The sequence below is a fragment of the Myotis daubentonii genome, chromosome 6, assembly GCF_963259705.1.
Source record: "Myotis daubentonii chromosome 6, mMyoDau2.1, whole genome shotgun sequence".
NCBI lineage: Eukaryota > Metazoa > Chordata > Mammalia > Chiroptera > Vespertilionidae > Myotis > Myotis daubentonii.
The window spans coordinates 3,115,108-3,141,765 of record NC_081845.1 but is presented as its reverse complement, the minus strand read 5'-3'; the positions used below and the strand labels follow the sequence as shown (position 1 = coordinate 3,141,765).

Here is a 26,658-nt window from a genome sequence, read left to right as displayed (position 1 = left end):
GCCGTTGTTCGCTATTTTCGAGTGAGTGTTCATTTTTCTAAAGGCTCTTTTGATTAATGGAAACCCTGGTCAAGGTGAGCATGAAATAAAAAAGATAATTTGATTTGGACAAAGAAGAAAACCAAGCTGAACAAGGTGTCCTCAAGGGCAGGCCAAACTTCAGACATCAGGTTCGCCATCCCTCACGCCACGACGGAAATGGTTACTCATCTTCCTGGACAATGTTCTATTAAGAGGAAGCATGTAGACATGTCCACCTCACGCATCATGTGTGAGAGGCAGCTCAATGCTATTGTATTCACATAGTGAGGAGTGGTGAGGAAATGCTGGAATTATGGGTAAGTTCACAACCACCCCACAAAATGAGGGGGCCACTGCTAGGACTCAGGAGAGGCCTGGGGCTTGTTGCCAACTTATTTCTCCAGCAGAAAACATAAGATTAGGTTTTTAAAAATAGCCCAGGTGGCTAAGTAGGTTCAAGTGTTTCTCCTTGTGTATGAAAAGCCCCTATACAAGTCCAGATATGCACAACTACAGGCCAACAAGCTGGACAATGTGGATGAAATGGACAAATGCCTCGAAACACAGCATCTCCAAAAATGAATCAGGAGGAATCAGAAGACCTGAATAGGCCAATTCAACTGATGAAATAGAAGCAGGAATCAGAAAACTCCCAGCAAACCAAAGCCTGGGTCCAGACACCTTCACAGGGGAGTTTTACCAAACATTCAAGGGAGAACTAACACCTACACTCCTCAGACTATTCCAGAACATCCAAGAGGGAGGAACACTTCCAGGCTCTTTCTATGAAGCCAGCATCACCCTAATCCCAAAACCAGATAAAGACACACAAAGAAAGAGAACTACAGGCCAGTATCCCTGATGAACACAGATGCTAAAATCCTCAACAAAATATTAGCAAATGGCATCCAGCAGTATGTTAAAAAGATCCTACGCCACGATCAAGTGGGATTTATTCCAGGGATGCGAGGCTGGTACAATATCCGCACATCCACAACGTGACACATCACAGCAACAAACGGAAAGAAGCCCTGATAAACCACACGCTGCCATCACACCAGCCAGCCACACCCGGTCCTTCCTCTTTCTCCATTTTCTTGACCAGAGAAAACCGTGTGGTTGCAGATCTTTATAAATCCCTGGAAAAGGAGACGGAGCACTGTCTCTTGTCCACACAGGACCCCTTCCTCGGGGCCGGCTCAGCACCTGCCCATCGTCGCCGGGCGGGACCTGCCTGCAGACCCTCGGCCGGGCTGGTGGCCTGACCCCGGAGACGGCATCTGGCGGCCCCATGGAGTGTGTACTTGTGGTCATTAACGGAGGTTGGAGCGCCGGGCCTGCGTCCTGGCTGACGGCAGCTGTGCCGCGCCCAGACACACTGTGCACCTGGGCTAAGCCGTCCTTAAGGAGTCTTTGAAGACGGACACTTTAAAAATCCTTCAGCATATTCTCTCCAGGAGGACTTTTGAATGATCGCTTAAGTCCACGGGCTTTAGTGGGATCACGGGACATTGGCCGGCAGACCTGCGAGGCCCGGTCTTTGCTAGGGAAGGCGGGCTCCAGGGAGACACGCACAGGACCGCTCCCTCCTGGGGCCAACGCCTGCTGACCGTGGACTCGGGTGGTCACTTACCCTCTCTGTTCACACCACTGGGCGACAAGAGCCACTGTGCAGGTCTGTCGTAAGAATGAGAGAAATACAAGGCTGGGGGCGGGTGCTTTCGCTTCTCTAAAAGGAATTAGCCAACGCCTGGCGTTCTCAGTACTCTTCCTATAGCCACTCATCGTCACAACAAGTAAGAACCCTGCCCTGCTCCCTCAGCCCTCGGGCCCCAGGCCCGCGCCCCAGAGTTCCTGAGCTGACGGGGGGGGGGGGGGGCAGGGGGGGCCGTGACGAAGGAGCCTCTAGCCCAGGCCTCCGGCTCCAGAGCCCCTGGGGGAGCTCGCCCTGCACCGCCTCCCACGGAGACTCACGTGATGGAGAGCTGCCCCGGCCCAACCCACAGGCGTGCATCACGTGACCCCTACACTCAGGTTTGGGGCATTCAGGCAGATGCTGGGGGTGCTTTTCCTTTTTGTTTGCTTCTGTTTCCCTCATGGAGCGTATTTTTCAAGGAAAAGGTGCATGTTTATGGTTCTCCCTGTTAACTAAAGATTGGCCACACTGACACCCCCGCCCCTCCCCCCCCCACACACACACACACTTGCTGACACCCGGGCGGCTGACTCCTTTATGGGCCTGGCCTCCCTGCCCGGCTGCCCCACCTGACTCAGCCTTCACCCACCTGTGGTCACAGGGGCATCGGCAGGGGACCCTCGTGTAACAGACCCACCTGTGTGGTGAGGGGGAACTTTAACCTCCAAGGCGAGGTCACACCGCCGGCTCAAATCCCGGGCCACCGCTTAGCCGGCTTGTTTACCTAATCTCGTTAAGCCTCCTTTCCTCCCCAATCTAAAATGGATTTGCTAACAGTGCTTACCTCAGAGTGTTTCCACATAATTAACGGAGATAACCCACGGAAAGGATTAGGCTTGGAGTTCCGTAATGACTGGTTACTGCTCTTTCTATTGGGAATAGGAGGTGAGTAACGGTCACAGCCCCTGTGCAGGGGCAGGGCGGGGCGAGGCCGGACAGACCAGCAGGGCTGGTGGCTGCACTGGGATGGCGAGGGGCGTCCGGTGGAGAACACTGTGGGGCTTTAGGACAGAAGCTCTCTCCAGGAACAGTCCCAGGACGGTCCCCTCCAGGGTCAGGGCGAACCTGAGTCACTCACGGGCTGGTCTTCGCACCTGGCCTCCTGTGAGGCTGACACGTATTGGACTGAAACACTGACTCACTGTTCGTAATCGCTCCGTTTTCCCCAGCATGAGGCGAGGTCCCTGCTGCCCTCCTCCTCCTCAGCACCCCGTGAAGGTTTATTAATAACCTCTCTGCCTTCAATCTGCCACCAACCTCAATCCAGACAGCGGATGGTTTTGGCACTAAGTGGTTCTAACATCTCTCACGCAGCCCTGTGTCTGCAGCACACTGTCCAGCTCTCCGCGGCCTGCAGGACACAAGCTCAACTCTCTCGCCACCGCTGGGCCCGATGTGGTAACGGGGACCTGTGTACACGTCGGCCCTGGTCGCCCCAGCTCCGTCCTTTCCTGCCTCCCCAGATGTACCCTCTCTACGCACTGCCCGGCCTCCCCACCCTCACACATTCGCATCCACCTCACATTCAGCCCGTGAGTCCTGCACAGCCTGACGCTCACGCCGCCAGCTAGCTGTGTGCAAGGTTTCCATCGGCTCCCAAAGTCTTTTCTCTAGGGGGCCAGAGAGTCAGTGTCAGGGCTCTCCGCCCAGGCCCGGAGCCCGGGAGGAGGCCGCCTGTGCAGAAGGGGTATGGCCGCGTCCCAATAGGACTTCACCGTGGATGCTGAGTGCAAGCTTCACCTAATGGGCACGGCTCACGCGGTACTCTTCTTCTGGTGTTTCCCAACCACGTGAAAACGTCACACACGTCCTCAGCCTGTGGACGGTGCAGAAGCCAGCGAGGCCACAGCAGACACGGGGCTGCGGGCCCCTGTTCCAAAGGCACCGGGTTGCTGTTTCCCCGGCCACAGCTTCCCTTCACACCTGCCCCTCACACTTAGCATCCTTCAGCGCACGATCTTCAGGAGCCGCCCTTGGATGGTGACATCTATACACAAACCTGCTACCCACACAGATCCAGGACATGAACCCTTCCCAGCACCGTAGGAAGGTGAAGAGGGCACCCACAGTCTCCCCTCCCACTGGGGGAGGCCGTCCCTCTCCTTTCAGCAGGCCTCACTGAAGACACGGGCCCCGGCACGGCTCCCTGAACCGACAGAGTCCTGCAGCTCTGACTGAAACGTCAGACACCACTAACGTGACAACCACATGGAAGCTGTCTGTGAGAGACACGGTGACTCCAGCGGCAACTCTGAACCATGTGTTCCCTTCGCCGGGCGGCCGCTGCCAGCCCCTCCTTACCTGGGCCAAGGTGAGCGTGGCTTGCTGGCAGGTGCCGCACCGCACCCGGAGCTTCCCGGGCTGCACCCGCTGGCAGGGGCCCTTGCAGTAGACGTAGAAGCTGTTGTAGGCCGGTCGACCTGCTGGGAAAGAAGCAGAGGCGTGGCCATCAGTGATCGACGCAGAACCAAACGGGCACGCGTTCGGGCTGACTCCTCGGAGCACGTGAGACAGTCACGAGATAAATGTTCCAATGAGGCTACAACAATGTAATTTGGGAAATCTAGTTTTATGGTCAAAATAGCGAGAGCCGTTTCTTCTGGCCCACAGCCCCGTGACTGAGCCACGTGGGCCACCTGCTGCGTGGAGAGCCGGCCCCGTTGCCGGGACTCGGGGACATGCAGGGCGCCCTCTGGGGCCGAGGCTTACGAGGGACGGGAGTGTGGGGGCTGTGGGGACGCAGAGACGGTGCTCCTGAGTTCAACTCCACGCTCTGAACACAGTTTCGAAGGCTCCAGACCTTTCCTCTTCCTATCGATCACAGGGATGGACCAGCCATCTCTCATGATGCAAGTACCTTCCCAGTTTGCTGGGTTTCAATGCATGGTCACACCCGGGGGAGACAGAGCCGCGAGGGCGGACCGCACACAGGCCTGGACGGGGCTTTGCACTTCAGTGGGCTCTCCACCAGGACACATGCCGCCCTAGGAGCACTCCGTCAAGAGTCAAAGCCGGGCAAACAGATCAGTCCCCACGCGCCTCTGGCAATGAGGACGCCTTGCTGGCGGGGTTCACACGCCCACGTTTGCAAAGAGCGAACTTTATGCAGAAGCGCTGACCAGTAAAAGAACCACCTTTCCAGGTTTCTAAGTCTCTAACGTTACTAAATTCTTCTTTTAATCCTTAACTTCCTTCTTGCCGGGTAGGAGTTACCTAAGGCCATGCATAAAATTTTGTTTATCATCTAGAAATAATATACAGTATTTTTTGATCATTAGGAGTTAAAACCTTTAGACTCTGAAATGCATATGATTTACTGAAAACAGTATAAACATGAGAAAAGATCCTAAAGTCTTATGAAGCTCCATTTGTTTTACTAATTTACAAAAAAGACACTGAATTGTCATTTGTTCAGCCATCTTTACTAATATTATGGGTGAAAATACTTGTAAAATGAAAAGCACAATAAAGATGTCAAGTTTCATATTTTTATCATTTATTGGCAACATACTTTATAATCCTTAGTCTCCAGAGATTAATATTTGGCTTCCAGTTTCCATACGTATACACATACGTATATCTACCTTTTCACACCAGAAGTCATTGATAAGAAACTATCATTTTCTGAGACCTTTTCGTGACTTTAGTGCCTTAATGTGAAAGGTATTTAAGTTGACGAATATCAGTGTTGTTAGCAATATAATAACCACATAAAATATATCCTCAAGGTCATATATGTGTCAGAAACATGGCAGGTAGAAGCACGTTAAAGCTACAGAGGCACCACGATAACTGACAGAACACGGGAAGATGCAGCACTGTGACATCTGAATGTGGAGGAAGGTGAGCTTGGTGAAGGAGGCAGAGCCTTTACTGTTAAAACCTTTATCAACAATATGGACAAATCCAATTCTTCCATTTTTATAACCTACGGTAAAGGTTAAACGATTTTAAAAAGGAGGGAGAAAGGGAATGGGTAAGGGAACGCTCCCAGAGGCGCCCGGGCCGCAGACACCAGCCTGTGGGCAGCACAGTCAGCAAGCTTCACAGCAGGAGCCAAGCACCTCAGGGACCGGGGACTGGGGCCTGCCCTCTCCCTCCAAGTGCGTTCCCAACAGTATCTCAACCATGATACACCGGGAATCTGAAGACGGACCCCCACCTCCTGTGCCGCCACCTCCGCTGGAGGACAGAGAAAGCACTGCAGCCCACGCCCGGGCCGCGCCGCCCCCCGATGACACGCGGTCATTCTCAGCTGCCCAGAGCGGCACTGGCTGGGCAGGAAGAGCCAGTCTGAGCAAGGCCGAGGTCAGGCCAGGCCCGGCTCCAGCAGATTCCGAGCTGCTGGCTCTCTGTGGCCCGCAGTCGGTAAACCCTGAGACCCCTTTTCAGGAAGGGTTCCCGCCTACGTGGCTACAGGACACTGCGCATACCAACTTCTCTGCGTCCCGCTGAGCTCCGAGCGCCCAGGACAGGACAGGACAGGACGGGAAGCAGAACAGACACCCCGACGGGCATCTTCCGGGCAGGCTCCTGGTGCCCGCCCACGGGGGTCAGGCTCACTCACACTCTTGCATGTGGAGCCCCGACAGCTACGGGAGCAGTGAGGCGAGTGTAAGCGCCAGCAGCCAGTCCGGAGGGTGCCGCTGTCTCAGCACCAGCATGGACCCTGCCCATTTACTTGTTTGGGTCTTAAAACCCTTTTTCTCTCCTGACCAGTCCTTCTAGAGGGCAGCCCTTCCCATGCAGAAGAGTCAAAGCAGCTTGCATTGGTCGATTCCCCTCCTTCTATTATAAGTTTTCAAAACTAGAGAAATATTCCAAAACCTTTTCAAACTGTCTGCTTCACTGTAACTTACCCCTGTGAACATGCTGCATAGCTGAGTGTTGAGGGGGCCGTCTGCTACACAAACATACCGTGTGCTACATGTCAATCTGTGTCCACTGAATCATTGGTAATTAAGTCGCAGCTAGCATAGTGCTCACTCTAAGTCCTTAAACTTCCTAAAAATGACTTTTCCCCCCAAATAAAACCAAGGAGCTTTGCGAGTGGTTGTGGTTTCGGTAGCCCTGCTCGCGGGCTAGCCAAGTCCTCTAGGTGCACCTTAGGGCACGGACAGCGGGTGCCCGCTGTGCAAGGCTGAGCCACACCCGGGGAAGAGAGGCTCAGTGAAGCCACGGTAAGCATGTCCTCCCCCTGCAGGACTTGACAGCATTTTTTTTTTTTTTAGTAGGTTTCCTTATTGATTCTCTCTTTTTTATATAATATATTTTTTTATTATTTAAAATATATTTTATTGATTTTTTACAGAGAGGAAGGGAGAGAGATAGAGAGTTAGAAACATCGATGAGAGAGAAACATCGATCAGCTGCCTCCTGCACATCTCCCACTGGGGATGTGCCCACAACCCAGGTACATGCCCTTGACCGGAATCGAACCCGGGACCCTTCAGTCCGCAGGCCGACGCTCTATCCACTGAGCCAAACCGGTTTTGGCATATATATAATATATTTTTATTGCTTTCAGAGAGGAAGGGAGGGAGAGACAGAAACATCAGTGATGAGAGAGAATCATGGATCGGCTGCCTCCTACACATCCCCTACTGGGGATCGGGCCTGCAACCTGGGCTTGTGCCCTTGACCGGAATTGAACCACGACCTCCTGATTCATAGGAAGATGCTCAACCACTGAGCCACACCAGCTTGGTAAACTCTACAGAGAACCAGTGATTCTCAACCTGTGGGTCGCGACCACTTTGGGGGTCGAACGACCCTTTCACAGGGGTCGCCTAAGACCATCGGAAAACACATCTATAATTACATATTGTTTTTGTGACTAATCACTATGCTTTCATTATGTTTAATTTGTAACAATGACATTGGGGGTCACCACAACATGAGGAAAAGGGTCGCGGCATAGGAAGGTTGAGAACCACTGCTCTAGACTCTTAGAGCAGGAGCTACTGAGCACAGCCCACCCAAGCTTGTCTGACCTGAGCTTCCTCACCGAGCTTCTGTGAGACTGCAGGTCTTAAAAAAAACAAATGAAGGGAGGGTTCAATCCCGCGTGTGGGCTTGCTCCGGACAAGCCTCCTGCTGAGTTTATGAACCCGGCTGTGTCACCGCTCCCAAGAGCCCACTGAGAGTTAAGCCTTCGCTCCACCCCAATCAATAGGCTCGTACGCTTATCATTCATGAGCCAGGGGTTAGTCTGCGGATGTAACTTTACAACGTGAAGTCTATTCACTTCTCTGGGAAGGTTTCTTCGTGCTAGAGGTTGGGAGCAGTTCGTGGTCAGGATGCAGTCACAGCGTCCGCAGCAGCGCTCCCACCGAGCACGGCCATCCCATCGCCATCCCACCGTGTCTTCAGCTTCTCCCTCCCACCCTGTCCGGTAGCGGGACCCTCATTGAGCCTCCCCTTCCTTATTCTCTCTTCTGGGCCCAAAACTGCCGGGGCACGAGCAATGTCACAGCACCGGAGGAAAGCCCCGTTCAGCACAGTATCATTCGCTGTGATTCTGTGAAAAGCCGGTGTGACCTGTAGCATCCTCGTTTTCCTTTTATGTCTTAGTCATGAGCTCAGGCCCAAACCCATTGTTTTTTTTAAAATATATTTTATTGATTTTTTACAGAGAGGAAGAGAGAGGGATAGAGAGTTAGAAACATCGATGAGAGAGAGACATCCATCAGCTGCCTCCTGCACACCCCCCACTGAGGATGTGCCCGCAACCAAGGCACATGCCCTTGACCGGAATCGAACCTGGGACCCTTCAGTCTGCAGGCCGACGCTCTATCCACTGAGCCAAACTGGTCAGGGCTCAAACCCATTGTTTTAATAAGACAAATGGATGTTTAAAAAAAGTCATTCTGACTCTGATGAAAACTTCCCCTTCACCTCAGAAGTTCTATCACGCTGTCCCGGGGAACCAGAGTTCAGCTGCCCGGGGCTGTGTCCTGGAGCGGGGAGGGCTGAGCGCGGGCACATGCATGTGCTGCAGCCTGCCGCGTTCCCTCGGCTGCCCCTCCCGCTGGCCCCGGGACTGTACCCCAGTCTGCTTGGGCGGCGATGAGCACCTGGGATAGGCCCGAGGCAGAGAGCCTCCCCCGCACCTGCCAGAATCTGCTGTCCTCCCCCTGGGCGGCGGTCACCCTCGGCTGTGTCTGGTGACATCTGCGGGAACACAGGCCGACGAGCCGGGTGCACTCAGACAGGCACCAATGAGCAGTCGGCCCAGGTCACCTTCCCGCACCCTTTCCTTCTGTTGGCCCCAAGCCACCCGCTAGTTCCAGCGTGACTCGGTCTGAGGCCGTTCCACGTGAAACCCGCCCATTGTGGACTTCCGAGGCTCCCTTCCACGTGGCACCTGGCTGTGGACCCCCAAAAGGAAAAGGGTCGCGTCCCCTCCAACTCAATGCACATTTCTGAATGAAAAATCCTGCCTCGTATTCGCTACCTGCTCGTCCTCCCCTCCCTGTGGTTATGACCTCCTGTATGTGACACCGGGCCCTGTCCACATAGAAACTGCCAGCGCAGGTCCCTGATCCGGGTGAACAATAAATACTCGCTAGGTCAATAAATTCTCTCTTTTTAAAAAATATGTATTTTCTTATTTCAGAGAGGACAGGAGAGGGAGAGAGATAGAAACATCAATGATGAGAGAGAATCATTGATCAGCTGCCTCCTGTACACCCCGTACTGGGGATTGAGCCCAAAATCCAGGCATGTGTTCTGACCGGGAATCAAACCCTGACCTCCTGGCTCTTACGTAGGTCGACGCTCAAATGCTCAACCACTGAGCCACATGGGCCAGGCTCTCATGCTTTAAATGATGTGAAACTTATCACACATGGTAGTGTGAGGGCAAATTCACATAAAACAGAATGTATCACTGATACCAAATTTTTAGAACATGGTTGCACCAGCCAAATGCACTGGACTAACTTCACGTATCCTTGGAAGTAAGGCCTACTTAGATCACAGAAATGACTAGTATGATAAATAAAAGTAAACAAAAAAGAAAACACTTTTTACATTTTTGCACAGGACTTTGGGTAAGTAAATGTGAAGTGGGAAAAATGGACTCTGGAAACGCACCATAGAGCCACCCTAAGGGGACAGTCATTCCCCACAGACACTGTGACTCACCCGCAGTGGGCCCCCGCGCACCCCCAGGCGTCGCACCCCCAGGCGTCACCAGGCCCCAGCCTTCGCTCCCCAAGTAACCCAGGCCCGGCGCCTCACCAACAATCTCCATCACACACCGTCACCCAGCAGCCTCCCCAAGAGCTCCGCCCCGGCCGACAGCTCAGTCTCCGCTTCTGCAGTTAGTGCTGAATGCATCTGCGCCATGGTCTCCTCTGGGAGGGACTGTGATTAAAGCCGGTGCCTTCGCCGGCCTGGGTTTTGTCGCTCTTGTTGCTGCCGATTTATTTTTTCATTCTTCATTTTGAAAGTAATAACCAAGCGCCCCGTGCTAAGACGAAACTGTAGCGTGAAGCATAATTTAAGGATTAGTTCTAAATAAATAGCCAGCGGGTGAATCGGTGCTCATTCACCCCAGAAACGGGCACCTGTGGGTGCAGAGAAGGTGGGCGCGGGGAGTCACAGCCCTTCCAGCCCCGAGCAGACGCCCATGGCTCCCGCTTCCATGGCAGAAGGTGCAGACACTGCGGATGACGGTGTGCAACTTCCTCAAAAGACGTCTGAGAGCCGGATGTGCCCCACATCCCGCCCCGCTCGGCCCTGTCCCCTTCGCCACCAGGGGACCCCAGATGCCTGTTCTCTCCTCGGCAGGATGCTGTGAGGGTTTAAAAAAGAACAATACAGCCCGGCCGGGGTGGCTCAGTGGTTGAGCGTCAACCTATGAGCCAGGAGGTCAGGGTTCAATTCCCGTCAGGGCACAGGCCCGGGATGGGGGCTCGATCTCCAGTGTGGGGCGTGCAGGAGGCAGCTGGTCGATGATTCTCTCTCCCCCTCCGTTCCTCTCTGAAATCAATAAACATATATTTTTAAAATAAAATAAAAGAACAACGCAGGGGAGGCTCTCGCAGGGCCCGCCCCAGCGGCCTTGAGAAGGAAGGTCTTGCCGGAGCGGCATGGCGATGGTCATTTACTCTGTGTGACAAGTCGGACCTGAGAGCGACACCCAGACGCTCGTCACGGAGTCTGTGGGCGAGGCTGAAACAGGGCAGGGGACAGGCCCCGGGAGAGGCAGTGCTAGGCCTAGAACGCATCCCGTGTAAAATAGAGATGACGGACCACAGGCACTGATCCACTGCCCTCCCGCACGTGCGGGGAGGGAGGAAGCAAGCTTTACTCCTTTCACAGACGGAGACCTGCAATTACGCCACCGCTGCCCGGGATGGGCAGTAGGTGTGGGTTCTACAAACTGGCCTTTGAGTAAATTACATCAGTGTGTCATACCCCATCCTCATCCACACATGCGGGTATATTGGGCCGCCCCAATTAGACACACACACTCACACACACACACTCACACTCACAAACACACACACACTATCACACACACACTCACACACACACACTCACACTCACAAACACACACACACTCTCACACACACACTCACACACACACTCACACACACACACTCACACACACACACACTCACAAACACATACACTCACACACACTCTCACACACACACTCACACACACACACACTCACACACACACACACACACACACACACACACTGTTCTGGGAACAGCAAATTCTTCCTGGTCTACAGATACAAAGGTTTACAGTCTGAGAATACAGGTGCCACGAGGCAGGAGCATGACACTCCACTTGCTGAGCGAATATACAGGAACAGCTGCACAGTCCTCTCTCAGGACGCAGCGGGCTGGTGTCCCAAACTCGGGCTCGCCCGTGCACTGGCTTCAGCAGCTCGGGCTGCTGGGGTCAGTCGATGGAGTCTTCACACAGTCGGTAAAATGGACACTATACCAAAGTACCGCTCTTAATCATAGACATTCCCTAGCGCTCCACTAACCTCTCCAAAGTCTGCAAAAGGTTTTTATTCATCTTTTAAAGAATGAAGTTGGGGGTCTTCATGGGTTTGTGGGGGGTTTTGGTATGTTTGCTTGTGTTTTATGTCTTAAGACTTAAGCTTTGGTGGGCCTTAATGTTCAATTCACAGAGACAATAGAAGTGATGCATCATCATTCATAATAATGACCCTCTATTTTTTAAAAGCAATAGCTCAATGAGCTGCCATTGCCTAGCCTATGAGAGAGAGGGATTTTCACTCTCTCGTTTGAACTTATCTCTGGAAGTCAATGAGAATATCTAATCACAATGTAGATAAATTATAGAATAAATGAAAAATGCTTACGTTTATATAAATATAAGCTATGAGAGAGAGGGATTTTCACTCTCTCATTTGAACTTATCTCTGGAAGTCAATGAGAATATCTAATCACAATGTAGATAAATTATAGAATAACTGAAAAATGCTTACGTTTATATAAATATAAGCTATATAAAAATTAAGATTCTGACTAGATACTTCTCTAAAGAGGACACACAGCCTGGCCAGTGTGGCTCAGTGGTTGAGCATCAACCTATGAACTAGGAGGTCACAATTCCATTCCGGTCAGGGCACATGCCCGGTTGCGGGCTTGATCCCCAGTGAGGATTGTGCAGTAGGTAGCTGATCAGTGATTCTTTCTCATCATTGATGTTTCTATCTCTCCCTCTCCCTTCCTCTCTGAAAGCAATATAAATATATTTAAAAAATAAAGAGGACATACAGCTGGCCAATAGATACATGAAAAGATGCTCAAGGTCATTAATCATCAGAGAGATGCAAATTAAAACAAGGAGACATCACCTCACACCTGTCAGAACGGCTACCATCGACACATCAACGAACAACAAGAGCTGGCAAGGATGTGGAATGAAGGGAGCCCTCGTGCACTGCTGGTGGGAGTGCAGACTGTGCAAACTGTGGGAAGCAGTGTGGAGGTTTCTCAAAAAATTAAAAATGGCCAAAACCGGTTTGGCTCAGTGGATAGAGCGTCGGCCTGTGGACCGAAGGGTCCCAGGTTCGATTCCGGTCAAGGGCATGTACCTGGGTTGCGGGCACATCCCCAGTAGGGGATGTGCAGGAGGCAGCTGATCGATGTTTCTCTCTCATCGATGTTTCTAATTCTCTATCTCTCTCCCTTCCTCTCTGTAAAAAATCAATAAAATATATTAAAAAAGAAAATTTAAATGGAGCTGCCATTTGACCCAGCGACCCCACGTCTGGGCCTATACCCACAGACCCCGAAACACTGATGCGGAAGAATACACGCGCCTTATGTCGTGGGAACTTCACCACCGAGGTCATCAAAAGGGCCGAGCATGAAGCAAACTTTAGTCTGGGAGGGACTGCCATGTAATAAAATTGATAACTTTAGTCTTTTTTTTTTTTAATGGTTGAGACTTCATCATTTAAATTTTTAAAAATATTTTTTATTGATTTTTTTACAGAGAGGAAGGGAGAGGGATAGAGAATTAGAAACATCGATGAGAGAGAAACATCGATCAGCTGCCTCCTGCACACCTCCCACTGGGGATGTGCCCGCAACCAAGGTACATGCCCTTGGCTGGAATCGAACCTGGGACCCTTCAGTCCGCCGGCCAACACTCTATCCACTGAGCCAAACCAGTTAGGGCAATAACTTTAGTCTTTATTTTTACTTAAGAAGGTGTGTTTGGGGGTGGACATATTTCACCGGAAATGTAGAGATCACAAAAGCACTAACTTAAAATCAAACTATTTCTAAAACGCACCGGAAGCGCCGCAGCTTTGGCGGCACAGAGGGCGCTCGGCCGGCAGTAGGCGTTCGGAGCGCTAGGGGGAGCTCCGTGACACTGCTCCCCGGGGGGCTGGGCTGCCCTCACTCCTCACAGACGACAAGTATTGTCATGACGGCCCCGGGACAGATCCTCAGGGTAAACGCGGATTCTCATGTAAAACCCAACACTTCGAGGTATGAGTTATTAAAATGGAAAACAAAAAATCCTGGGGGAATGCTTCTCAGTCCACTGATCTCCCGCTTTGTTGAAAGATAGCTGGAAGTTTCCAAGTTAATGCTGATAAACAGGTGAGCTGATTGAAGCTATAAATATCTTCAAAGAGCTATTCAAAGCTTATGGAAATCCTCTTTTAATGAGGTGAACACACGAAGATGAGCTCTGCTTGAGTGCCTAGGAGAGCCCAGGACTGCACTGCACACATGGCTGCAAACGCTATTTCCAGCCTTCTGGAGGCAGCGTCCTATTGTCCGTGGTTCCGGTTCCTCAGACCCACTGGGTCTTCCGGAGGCGGCGCAGCCAGAAGAAAGGAACTTCCGGGAACACGCGCGGGCGCGGGCCCTGCCCCACCTCGAGCTCCCCTGGCAGAGCTCTCGGCGGGCCCTTGGTGGCCCGAGGTGACGGGCTCCAGGTGCCGTCAGGAGCGGCTCCCTTTCCACCTACACTCACTGTCAGTGACCTTACCCAGGGCCTTGGCTTTCAAGACCCACATGCAGACAGAAGTCACTCGTCAGCTCCCACCGGAGAACTGCACTGACTTTAATTCACACAGAAGAGCCTTAAGAACAGGGGAGTAATCAGGCGCGTGCCTGAAAGGCAGTTCCCTCACGCAGGGCGTTAGGAAAAGCACTTCCCCTCCCATTGCCTGCTGCGACCTGCGGGACAGGCTATGACTTGCTCCTCGGAGCTCAAGCCTAGATGCGAGCGGGTCCTCCCTGGGGCTGCAGCAATTTGTGTGGGCTGTTCTCTGAGATGGGCTCGCCTCACCATTCTATTGAAAAGGCTCCATTGTGCTGATGTCGCACATGCTGCCGCGGCTGAACAGTCAGGAGGGGTGTGGAGTGCTACACTGAGGACCTGGAAGTGGCTGGCAGTCACAGTTTCCAAGGGTTAATGGACGCCATCCATTAGCCCTTGTCAAGGGCAACTCGGTGGGATGCCCCCCTGGTTAACAGGAGGAAATGGGAGAATTATTCCAAGGTAAACAGTAGGGAAAAAAGAAACAAGTGCTCTGAGAATGGGGCATTAAAACTGGCTTCAAGAACAGAGGTGATTACTTGAAACCTCTTAGTTGAAATTTTGATTCACCCATTGATTGAAAATGTCAGTCGAGCCCTAGCCGGTTTGGCTCAGTGGATAGAGCGTCGGCCTGCAGACTGAAGGGTCCCAGGTTTGATTCTGGTCAAGGGCATGTACCTTGGTTGCGGGCACATCCCCAGTAGGGGGTGTGCAGGAGGCAGCTGATCGATGTTTCTAACTCTCTATCCCTCTCCCTTCCTCTCTGTAAAAAATAAATTAAAATCTATATATATATGTCAGCCGACCAGGTACATGTTCAGTAGGTCTCTATGGCACAGTAGGTGGGCTGTCTGAATTCTCTCTCCTCTTCACCTACCATCCTCAGATCCTTTCAAAATTATGTGAGCTAAGGTCCATGACCTGTGCACCATTCATAGGCCTATATTTGTAACCTCACTGGGTAACTAAGGAGGGTGCGTGGGTTTTGACTGGTCCCAAATCCTGCCTCCCAGTTCTCAGGAAAGAGAAGAATGATAAGCTAATTATTCAGTGCAAACTAGATATTATTCCCGAGGGGAATGCTGTATTTCCATCTTCCCAAGAATTACTGATTCCCTCCAATCACCAAGGACTGTGAACATAATTCGTGAATATATCGTATCATCAATCCATCAATAACTTGTAGTTACGGGCAACAACTGTCAAACAGCAGAGTAAAAACACATTACAACCAGATCGCTCCCTTCGGCCCAATTACTGTAAACCAGAGCAGCGCGGAGAAGCAGCTGCTCCTTGGAGGCACCTGCCTGGCGTGCAGTGGGCAGCAATTTCTAGATTTTCTAACGCAGCCCGAGGAGCGGGCTGCGGGCAGCGGTGTCTGTGCGGAGGGGGCGGGTTCTGCTTCGTCGGCTGCCTTGCCGAGAGGCTCTAGTCCTACATGCTAAGATCGGAATGTTCTCTCACTCACGGAGCTTTTGAAGGGCCCACTGATCACATTTGGTCCCCGAGGAGGTGATGACCAGGACACCAGGACATGGATGTGGTCCGGACTGTTCCGGCCACCTGCACTGTGTTAAGGTGCAGAGCTAGAGGCACTCCAGGTGTTGTCATGACCTGGGGCTGGCGGGGAAAAAGCCTTACAAACATGTCGAGAGCAGTCTGGAGGCCCCATTCTGCTTGGAAAAAATGAAAAGATTATATAACTTCCTGCCACAGAGAAATCATAGTCTCTCACTGACTAACTCCAAATGCACTGAGAGTGGTTTTTCTATAGCTGGTATGTATTTCTTGTCAGCTGGTATGTGTTTTTTTCACATCAAATGTCACGCTGTGGAAAGCAGACATCCTTTCATTTGGGAAATTGTGACTCAGATATTTTACAAAAACAGAGATATTTGTTCTCACATCAGAGTGCATAGGGTTCGTGCTGATGTTACACGCCAGGCAAAATCAAAGCAATTTCCCATGGACACTTCGATCCAATTTAAAAGGGATGAGAAATGGAACCAAAGACCTTGGTTCAAACCTGAGCCTCACTCCCTTTGAGCTGGGGGACTCTGAGGAGGAAATTTGGTCTTTCCCGTCACTTTCTGTATAAACACAGGTAATAGTTATGTTCCCAGTGAAAATCAAGTAAGATAAGTGTAAAAGTTTCATAAACTATGAAGTGCTAGTAAAAAAAATTATTTTATTGAGAGTGAAAAAAATTGTGTCTCTGCAACAGTGGTTCTCAACCTGCCTAATGCCACAACCCTTGAATACAGTTCCTCATGTTGTGGTGACCCCCAACCATAGAATTATTTTCATGGCTACTTCTTAACTATAATTTTGCTACTGTTATGAATCGTCATGTAAATATCTGATATGCAGGATGTATTTTCATTGTTACAAATTGAACATAATTAAAGCATAGTGATTAATCACAAAAACAATATATAACTATATATGTGTTTTCCAATGGTCTTAGGCGACCCCTGTGAAAGGGGTCCCCCAAAGGGGTCGCGACCCACAGGTTGAGAACCGCTGCTCTACAATGAACTTAGAATAATGGTTGTCAGGAGAAAAATATGATTTTCTGTAACAGTTCACACATTAACTAGGACTACTTCAGCCTCATTCTCAAAATAGAAAAACAGCTGAAACTTGGAATTAGGCCAAAGTGCTATGGCGATCTGCTACAATTTGTAGGGCAGGCGTTCATTTACTTCCGATGGAAATGTGAAGAATTTCTGTTCACTGGGGCAGATGGCCCCAATGCATGGTTCATTGTCCTGTAAGAACTTCACTGTTTTGTATCTAGCTTAGCAATCTTATCATGAGTTCTCTTCATCTATCTATCTATCTATCTATCTATCTATCTATCTATCATCTATCCATCTATCTATCTATCATCTATCTATCTATTATCTATCTATCTATCTATCTATCTATCTATCTATCTATCAATCATCTATCTATCCATCCACCCACCCACCTACCATCTGGGAATGGAATATAGGACTGTTCCCCCTCCCTCAAGAACTCACCCCAAGCCCAGCTGGTGTGGCTCAGTGGCTGAGCGTCGACCTATGAACCAGGAGGTCAAGGTTCGATTCCCGGTGAAGGCACATGCCTGGGTTGTGGGCTCAATCCTCAGTTTGGGGCATGTAGGAGGCAGCCGATCAATGATTCTCTCTCATCACTGATGCTTCTCTCTCTCTCTCCCTCTCCCTTCTTCTCTGAAATCAATAAAAAAAATTTTTTAAATAAAAAGAAAATAAAAATTCACCCCAAAATATGTCAGGCCGGCAAAATTCCCCAAGCTGTGCAAAATCGTCCTCCACATCCCCACTTGAGCCGAAAGGGCATGTTATAGCAAACACGTCTTTGTTGGAGAAAAACCAAGTACTTGGCCGAATCCTGAAGTGTTTGTAATAATTTGATGTGAGAGCAAATTTAAGTTGCTCGGGCGTGACTGCCAAAGTCTCGTGTTGGGGGAAGGTTTACCTGGGGGGCGCTCCTTAAACCTGTCCTAGGCACCAGGAAGTTCACGCCCTCCGGCGTGGTCATTAGCATGTATGATGCACAGTGAGATGTGGACACGTGAGACTGAGTCGGAAGCTGATCATTTTATTTCCTTACGGGCCTCCAGGGCTGATGGGTGTTTGGCGGGTGTTAGCTAATTTATAATTCTAGAGTAATTTTCATCTTGTACTACATTCGACCACCGGCAAAGCCGCTGATGAGAACATACCCTCTAATAATCACGCTGTATCTGCCACAATGTGTACTCAGAGCGCAAGCCTTAAAAGCAATTTCGTTTACTTTTTAACAGCTTTGATGGGAGCAGTTTTAGGTTCTCAGCAAAACTGAGCTCCAAGTACAGGGGTTTCCACAGACCCTCTTCACCAACACACACACCACCTTCTCCATTACCCACACCCCCACCCCAGGCGCAGTGCAGGCTGCACACTGCCTGAGTGTACCCCACAAGCCTGCACTGACCATTGCCACTCACTGTCCACGTTTACCTCAGGGCTCACTCTTGGTGTGGTATATTCTGTGGGTTGGACAAATGTGTGATGGCCTGCATTGTCCTAAAAATACCTCTTTGCTCTATCCCTCCTCGCCCCCCTTTCCCTCCCCCCACCCCGCCCCCAGCCCCTGGCAACCACTGATTTTTTTTATATCTCTATAGTTTTCGTTCTTAGACTGTCCCATAGTGGGGATCCCGTGGTAGGCAGGCTTCTCAAATTGGCTTCCTGCACTTAGTCACGTGCACCTGAGTCTCCTCCAAGTCCTTTCATGACTTGCTAGTGCATATGTGTTCAGCTGTGAATAGTATGTTATTGTCTGGATGCACCACAGCTTCTCCGTTCACCTACGAAGGACATGGTGGCTGCTTCTGAGTCCGGGCAATGACGAATGAAGCTGCTGTGACATCTGTGTGCAGGTAACTGCGTACCAGCCATTTCCCCTCATCTGAGCGAGCCCCGCGGAGCACGGCTGCAGTGGTGCGTGGTGAGAGTGTGTTTACTTCTGTAAGGAACTGTTCAACTGCCCTCCAAAGTGGCTGCTCCATTTTCCATACCCACCGGCGACGAGTGAGAGTTCCCGTTGCTCTACAACCTTGCCGGCATTTGGTGCTGTCAGTGCCTTGGATTTTGGCCATTCTGATAGGTGTGTAATGGCATCTCACGGTTTTAACTTGCAATTCCCTCCGGACATATGCTACAGAGTCTTCTCATATGCTATTTGCTACTTGCACATGTTCTTTTGGGAGGTGTCTGGGAACATCTTTTGCCTATTTTTTAATTGGGCTGTTCATTTTATTTTTGAGATAATATTTTGGATAATAGCCTTTACCGGATGTCTTTTGCAAATATTTTCTCCCAGTTTGTGGCTTGCCTTCTCATGATCTTGAGATTGTCTTTCACAGGGAGTTGTTTAATTTAATGAAGTCTAGCTTATCATTTATTTATTTCATGGAGCATGCCTATGGTGTTGAACCTAAGCCATCACCTTACCCAAGGTCATCTCGGTTTTCTCCAGTGTTATGTTCTAGAAATTTTATAGTTTTGTTTCGCATGTAAATACATGATCCATTTTGAGGTTTGTGTTTTTTTCTTCTTTGTGGTTTCTTTCTTTTTTTTTTTTTTTTGCAGAGTATAAGGTCTGTCAATATTCAGTTGTTCCTGCACCATTTGTTGAAAAGACTATCTGTCCTCTTTTGTCTTTTGTCAGGGATCAGCTGGCCAGATCATATGGGTCTGTTTCTGGCTATTTCATTCCATTTACCTATTTGCCTGTTCTTTCATTGGCATGACCTGCCTTCATCACAGTAGCTCGATAGCCTGGCACCACCTAAGGCAGCATCCATTCCCGCCCTGACTCGGTTCTTCTCCTTCGATGGCATATTCTGGGTCTCCTGCCTCTCCGTATAAACTTTAGAATCAGTGGATCCACATCCACAAAACACGGTGCTGGGATTTCCACAAGAGTTGTTTAGATCAAGAAACATCGATGATGAGGAGAACCAAGATGGCGGCATAGGTTAACGCCCGAGTTTGCTGCTTTGAACAACTACTTCAAAAGTGAAACCAAAAAACGGAAGGGACATCACCCAGAACCACAGGAACGCTGGCTGAGTGGAAGTCCTACAACTAGGAGGAAAGAGAAACGCACACGGACACTCAGAGGAGGCGCAGTGCTGAAGTCAAATTCTGAGGTACGGAGTGCGCGGAGCGGGCTGGCGGCGGAGGGCGCGGTTGTTGTCTTCAATCAGGAGGGAGTCGCAGACTCTGAGCTCCAGATCCGGGCGAGTCTTTAGGGGCCCAGACTCAAACGGGAGAAGCGGGACTGTCTGGCTTCGGTCAGAGCGAGTGCAGCTTTCTCTCCGAGCTTTGCAGCGGGTGCTGGGACTCAGAGAGGCAGAGCCCCTGGGGACAGGACTGAGAGCCGCCATAACTGCTCTCTCCGGCCCACCCTGTTGATCCTGTGCGACCCGCCCTGCCCCGCCCAAGCCCTGCACAGAGGCATTTGCCGGATAGCCTCAGGCAAAGGCTAGATTAGCACCTCCCTAGAGGACAGAAGTTCTCTCACTGCTGACACAGCTGATTCTCATAGCCACTTGGCCTGGAGGTCAAACCCTCCTTGGGATTAGCTACAACAATCAAGATTTAACTATAAGACTGCGAACAAAGACCACTAGGGGGTGCACCAAGGAAGCATAACAAAATGCGGAGACAAAGAAACAGGACAAAATTGTCAATGGAAGATATAGAATTCAGAACCACACTTTTAAGGTCTCTCAAGAACTGTTTAGAAGCTGCCGATAAACTTAATGAGATCTACACGAAAACTAATAAGACCCTCGATCTTATATTGGGGAACCAACTAGAAATTAAGCATACACGGACTGAAATAACGAATATTATACAGACGCCCGACAGCAGACCAGAGGAGCGCAAGAATCAAGTCAATGATTTGAAATGCGAGGAAGCAAAAAACATCCAACCGGAAAAGCAAAATGAAAAAAGAATCCAAAAATGCGAGGATAGTGTAAGGAGCCTCTGGGACAGCTTCAAGCGTACCAACATCAGAATTATAGGGGTGCCAGAAGATGAGAGAGAGCAAGATATTGAAAACCTATTTGAAGAAATAATGACAGAAAACTTCCCCCACCTGGTGAAAGAAATGGACTTACAGGTCCAAGAAGCGCGGAGAACCCCAAACAAAAGGAATCCAAAGAGGACCACACCAAGACACATCATAATTAAAATGCCAAGAGCAAAAGATAAAGAGAGAATCTTAAAAACAGCAAGAGAAAGAAACTCAGTTACCTACAAGGGAATACCCATACGACTGTCAGCTGATTTCTCAACAGAAACTTTGCAGGCCAGAAGGGAGTGGCAAGAAATATTCAAAGTGATGAATGCCAAGAACCTACAACCAAGATTACTTTATCCAGCAAAGCTATCATTCAGAATTGAAGGTCAGATAAAGAGCTTCACAGATAAGGAAAAGCTAAAGGAGTTCATCACCACCAAACCAGGATTATATGAAATGCTGAAAGGTATCCTTTAAGAAGAGGAAGAGGAAGAAAAAGGTAAAGATACAAATTATGAACAACAAATATGCATCTATCAACAAGTGAATCTAAGAATCAAGTGAATAAATAATCTGATGAACAGAATGAACTGTTGATTATAATAGAATCAGGGACATAGAAAGGGAATGGACTGACTATTCTTGGAGGGGAAAGGGGTGTGGGAGATGTGGGAAGAGACTGGACAAAAATCGTGCACCTATGGATGAGGACAGTGGGTGGGGAGTGAGGGCGGAGGGTGGGGTGGGAACTGGGAGGAGGGGAGTTATGGGGGGGAAAAAAAAGAGGAACAAATGTAATAATCTGAACAATAAAGATTTAATTAAAAAAAAAAAAGAGTTGTTTAGATCAAGTTGACATCCTGACAATACTGCATCTTCTCCATGAACATGGGATATCCCCCCACTTATTCAGGTCTTTGGTTCCTTCATCAGAGTTGTGTGAGTTTCCTCACATAGATCCAGTAAATATTTTATCAGGTTTATATTTAAGTTTTTCATTTATGGGGTGCTAATGCAAATGGTATTGCTTTTTGTTTCAAATTCCACTTGTTCATTGCTGATAATATAAGAAAGCAACTGACTTTTGTATATTAACTTTGTGTCCTGCACTCTTAATAGTGACAGGAGTGTTTTTGTCAATTCTTTCAGATTTTCTATGCAGATAATCAGGTCATCTGTGAACAAAGTGTTAGATGTTCTTCTCAGTCTGTGATGTCTCTGTTACAAATACGTTGATGGTTCTTTCAGATTGGCTGTAAGTACTCTCAGTGTTTGTCTAAAATTATCTTCATTTTCCTCATATTTTTGCTGGGTATGTTGGGTATAGAATTCTAAGTCAACAGGTGTTTCACAGTATTTGATATTACATCACCATTTTTCTTCTATTATTCCTGGTAGGGGTCATTCAAATTATTTTCCCATTCCAGTTAATCCCGTCTCTCTATTTGACTTTTAGGTCTTCTCTTCCCTTGGTGTTTTATTTCCTTTATGAAGTGAGCTTCCTGGGCTTGAACTTGACTACAACCAACTGCAGGCTTCTCACTGGCCTTGCCTGGGAGTGTGCACTCTGGAGTCAGAGACGCTCTCCCCAGCCAGTCCCTGAGAAATCTGTCTCTCCTCTCGGTTCTCTGTTCTCACACAAGGGTTTCAGATACAAGGGTTTCCGATCAGTTATATGATCGCCATCTCATTCTAAACTCCTGTTCTCTTAAAACTATGCTTTACACTTCAACCCATATCACATTATGGGCCATTGCCTCACCTCTATATTCCAGTTCACTAATTCTCTTCTTGGCATCACTTAATTTGTTGTTTTACTCCATCCACTGGAGATTCTTAAAAATTCCAATAGCTAAAATTACATTCTATTCAATAGCTACCTTTTCCTATGGTGTCTGCGTTAGTTATTTTTTTATTATGCTTTAATTAACATAAAACACATTTGTTGCATATTCTGTTTCAAAATGCCATTTTACTTCCTCAAGTTTGGGGGGGACTTATCTTCTGGTTTATGGTATACGGTCACTTCCACGCAGGAGGAATATTCAGGACTAGTTACATGTACCCTCGCAGCAGGGTTTGGCTCTGGGGCATCGAAGCCACGCCCCCGAGACCCCTCTGGGAGCTTTCAGGAGTGCCGCTCTGCCTGAAGCATCAGACGCCCCCAGGTGGGCCCAATGCTGACACTAGCTTCTCATTCTGGGTCGCACAGGTACTGCAGGTTTGGATTTGCTTCACTTGCCCCCATTTCTTACATGTTTTGCCCATTTCTCAAATGTCTTTTCCAGTCTCCTTGGTGCCGAGTGCACGTGAAGGACACCTCCCTCCCCTCCATGCCACCTGGAGGCCACAGGACACCAGCCCATGCACTTAAGCCCTGGGCTCACCCACTCCTCCACGGAAAGACGGCGGTGCGGTTCCTATTTTTCACTTGTCCCTGGAAACTCATTTTCCCTTTTTTATTTTTATTTTTTTGTGTTATTTTTGGCAATTTCACCTATGATTTCTTAAAATTGATTTCAAAGAGGAAGGGAGAGGAAGAGAAAGATAGAAACATCAATGATGAGAGAGAATCATTGATCGGCTGCCTCCTGCATGCCCCCTACTGGGGATCGAGCCTGCACCCCGGGCATGTGCCCTGGACCAGAATCGAACCGTGACCTCCTGGCTCATGGGTCGATGCTCAACCACTGAGCCATGCCAGCCGGGCCTCCCCTGTGATTTTAAATGTAACTAATGTAGCAGGAGGCATTTCATAGGATTTTAGGTCTGCATCTTGCTGGCTCCAGAACTGACACTGTGAAAGCCCTTCCAGCCAGAGCTGCCTGTGTGTCCACTTATTGCAGGGGGAGGGAGACGAACGGCTCTCCTGTGGGGCCATGAGTGCTGTTTGGTGCTGTTAGTCACGCACAGTCACAGTGTTGTACTCTGACTATGTAGATTGGAGGCCAGGAGATTAAAGGAAACACATCACTGTTGTCAACGGAGCACACAGACCCCACCCTTGCGAAAGCGGAGCACTGTGCAATGGCTGTAGCGTGAGAGGAAGGACCTCCGTGCGGAGGGCGGACTGACACTGAGATAATGGCTTAGAGCCTGCAAATGACCACAACGACCTCTGAGGTTCTCCTCCTGCTTTTACAAACGTCTCTACGTGTGGGGAGCGGCTACAGCTTGGGCAGGTTCAAGCCTCGGACCAATGAGAGGGCACGGTCCCCTCGCGGCAAAGCCACGTGCAAGTCCCAGCTTGGAGAGCAACGCCCTCCCAGCACAATGACAGCCAAAGGCTATGGCTGTGAGCTTGACCTTATGGTCCGAACCTGTGGTCCCAGAGGCTGAGTGATGTGGGCTTGACAGGGTTCGGGTGCATGTAACTGAGTAGATTCGAAACCCGTGAGAACATTGTAAACATCCTGACCACGCCCTTGCTTTGCCTCGGGGGATCTGACTATAAAATAAAGATCCGGCTTGCAGGCCGTGCCACTGTCTCCTCATCCAGGCAGTGACCCACGTGGTCCGGCTATATTCTCTTGTCTGTTTTCTTTAATCCTTCACCGCCCTCCTCAGGTTTACCCTTGGCCGTGCTGGACGCGGTTCATCTACATCATCAGAAACACCATCAACCAAAAGTATTTTGATTGAATAAGAAATAGAAGAAAGACAGAAGTCGAGAGAGATATACATGTACCTTAATCATATATTTTGACCCCAGTACAAAGCACCATGTGTCCCTAGACCCCTAGCTCTTGGGGGAAAAAGATTACTATCTTCATGGCAGGACACCTTCCCCATCCCATGTGCATTCCCAATGGGAAAGCCTTCTCTGGGGCACTTACTGAATGCACCGCCTCAAGTTCACATCAAACACTCCCCTCCTGGCAACGTCCCCGCCTGCGACGTAGACCCCATCGTGAACGACATGGAGGCATGGAGACCCCTTCTCTGTGGAGACTCCACCACCCAATGCGCTTTGCTGGGTCCAGGGGTCCTCAAACTACGGCCCGCGGGCCCCATGCAAATACAGATATTGTATTTGTTCCCGTTTTGTTTTTTTACTTCAAAATAAGATATGTGCAGTGTGCATAGGAATTTGTTCATAGTTTTTTTTTAAACTATAGTCCGGCCCTCCGACGGTCTGAGGGACAGTGAACTGGCCCCCTGTTTAAAAAGTTTGAGGATCCCTGTGCCTAAACAGTCACGTAGTTACCTGGTCTGCCCGCTGTCCGCGCAGCGCCCTCTCTGTCGTCGTGCAGAATGACGGCCAGGCCCGCGGAGTCGGTGGGGAGCACGGAGCTGCTGAAGTCCACGCGGGTCAGGCTCTCGGGCTCCCTCGCGAAGGCCCCCGCAGTGCCTGGGGGACGGTCCCCGCCAGCGGCCACCGCGGGGCCTTCTCTCCCGGGTCTCAGCACCACGTGGACGATGCTCTGCTGGCCCAGGTCGCAGCTCTGCGGGAACAGAGAGAAACACACAGATGCTAGTCTAGCGTGCACATGCTGGTGGGTGAAGTCGCCTGAGTTCCAGGACGGGTGCGAGACTAAACTCTGCTTCTGTGGATGTCGGCTTGCAGTCATGGGACATAAGGAGGGGACGTGGGACAGGCGTGTGAGGGGCAAGGTGGCACCCGTCCCCCGCCAGGGGCACCGCGCTCACATGTGTGCCTGTCCCTCCAGACAGGGAAATGGGGGGGGGGTGAATGAAAGGCAGCCACAAAAAACAAAGTACTGTCCAAAGGGACATAAACTGTAGTAGACAAAGAGGTGCCCTGCACGCACAGCCTACTCAGGACAGTGAGAGGTGATGCTGCTTGAAACTGGTGACTTCAGAAGCGGCGTGCCCTTAGATTCTAAGGCTTAGAAGCATCACTTCATTCGTTCATTCATTCATTCATTCATACACGTTTTTGATTTTTAGATAGAGGAAGGGAGAGACAGAAACATCAATGAATCATTGATTGGCTGCCTCCTGCACGCCCCCTACTGGGAATCCAGCCCACAACCTGGGCAGGTACCCTAACCAGGAATCTAAACCCAGACCCCTTGGTTCATGGGTGATGCTCAACCCATTGAGCCACACCAGCCAGGCGGATGGCCCACTTTAAGGCTGGCTTTCATCTCCGCTTTCGGAAGCAGAGAGACCTGGTTATTATCAAGTCCAGGGCACTTTCTCTGGAATTTAAGATCAATGTGTTTATGGAGGACACCACATACACCCCAAACACATCGCCACCCCAAGGGGGACCCCAGGAGTCACACCTGCTCCATCTGCTTTCACAGTAAAAGGCGAGACTATTCACAAAGATGCTCTCTCTGTGGATATGGATGTGTATGAACAGGAGACGGTAAAATTTGGTGGAATTAAAATTAGAAGTCAGATTTGCTAGGGCAGAAACTAGACTACTTTCCATGAAACCATGAAACTGCAATTTCAGAACATCTACCAGACAGACACTGTCAGGCAGCTGTCTGCCCCCTGCCCCCTCCCCACCACCCGACTTCCCACAGAGCGAGGGCCTCGCTCTCCACAAACCCCAACCCCAATGTCTTCAAAATGCCTGTTGACATTCTCTCTCACTTTAGGAATGCTCAGAGAACGCCCAGGCAGAACACAACGATAGTTTTAAAGTAATAACTCCTGTCCCCACGCACCCCCAGCCTGCACCCCCACTCTGCATTATGAGACTTTGGAGGTGCTGTCCGTCCGAGGCTTTGCTTGCTGTCTGTCTTGTCCGTTCTGGGAGGTCCTGGGGCGCTCTGGTCCTAAACACCAGGCCCACCATTGGGTTTCCCAGG

General features: G+C 49.9%; 1 protein-coding gene across 3 annotated transcripts in view; it reads right to left on the bottom strand.

Annotated features, from left to right (window-relative positions):
• Window positions 1-26,658, bottom strand: part of PRKN (parkin RBR E3 ubiquitin protein ligase) — a 533,123-nt gene that overhangs the window by 278,093 nt on the left and 228,372 nt on the right. For 2 of the 3 annotated variants that reach the window (XM_059699897.1, XM_059699895.1), the window contains exons 3-4: window positions 25,077-25,314; window positions 4,019-4,140 (exon numbers count right to left, since the gene is read on the bottom strand). In XM_059699897.1, the coding sequence (XP_059555880.1) occupies window positions 4,019-4,140; window positions 25,077-25,314 (360 nt within the window). The remainder of the gene's footprint in view (window positions 1-4,018; window positions 4,141-25,076; window positions 25,315-26,658) is intronic. The other variant, XM_059699896.1, reaches the window with a different exon arrangement.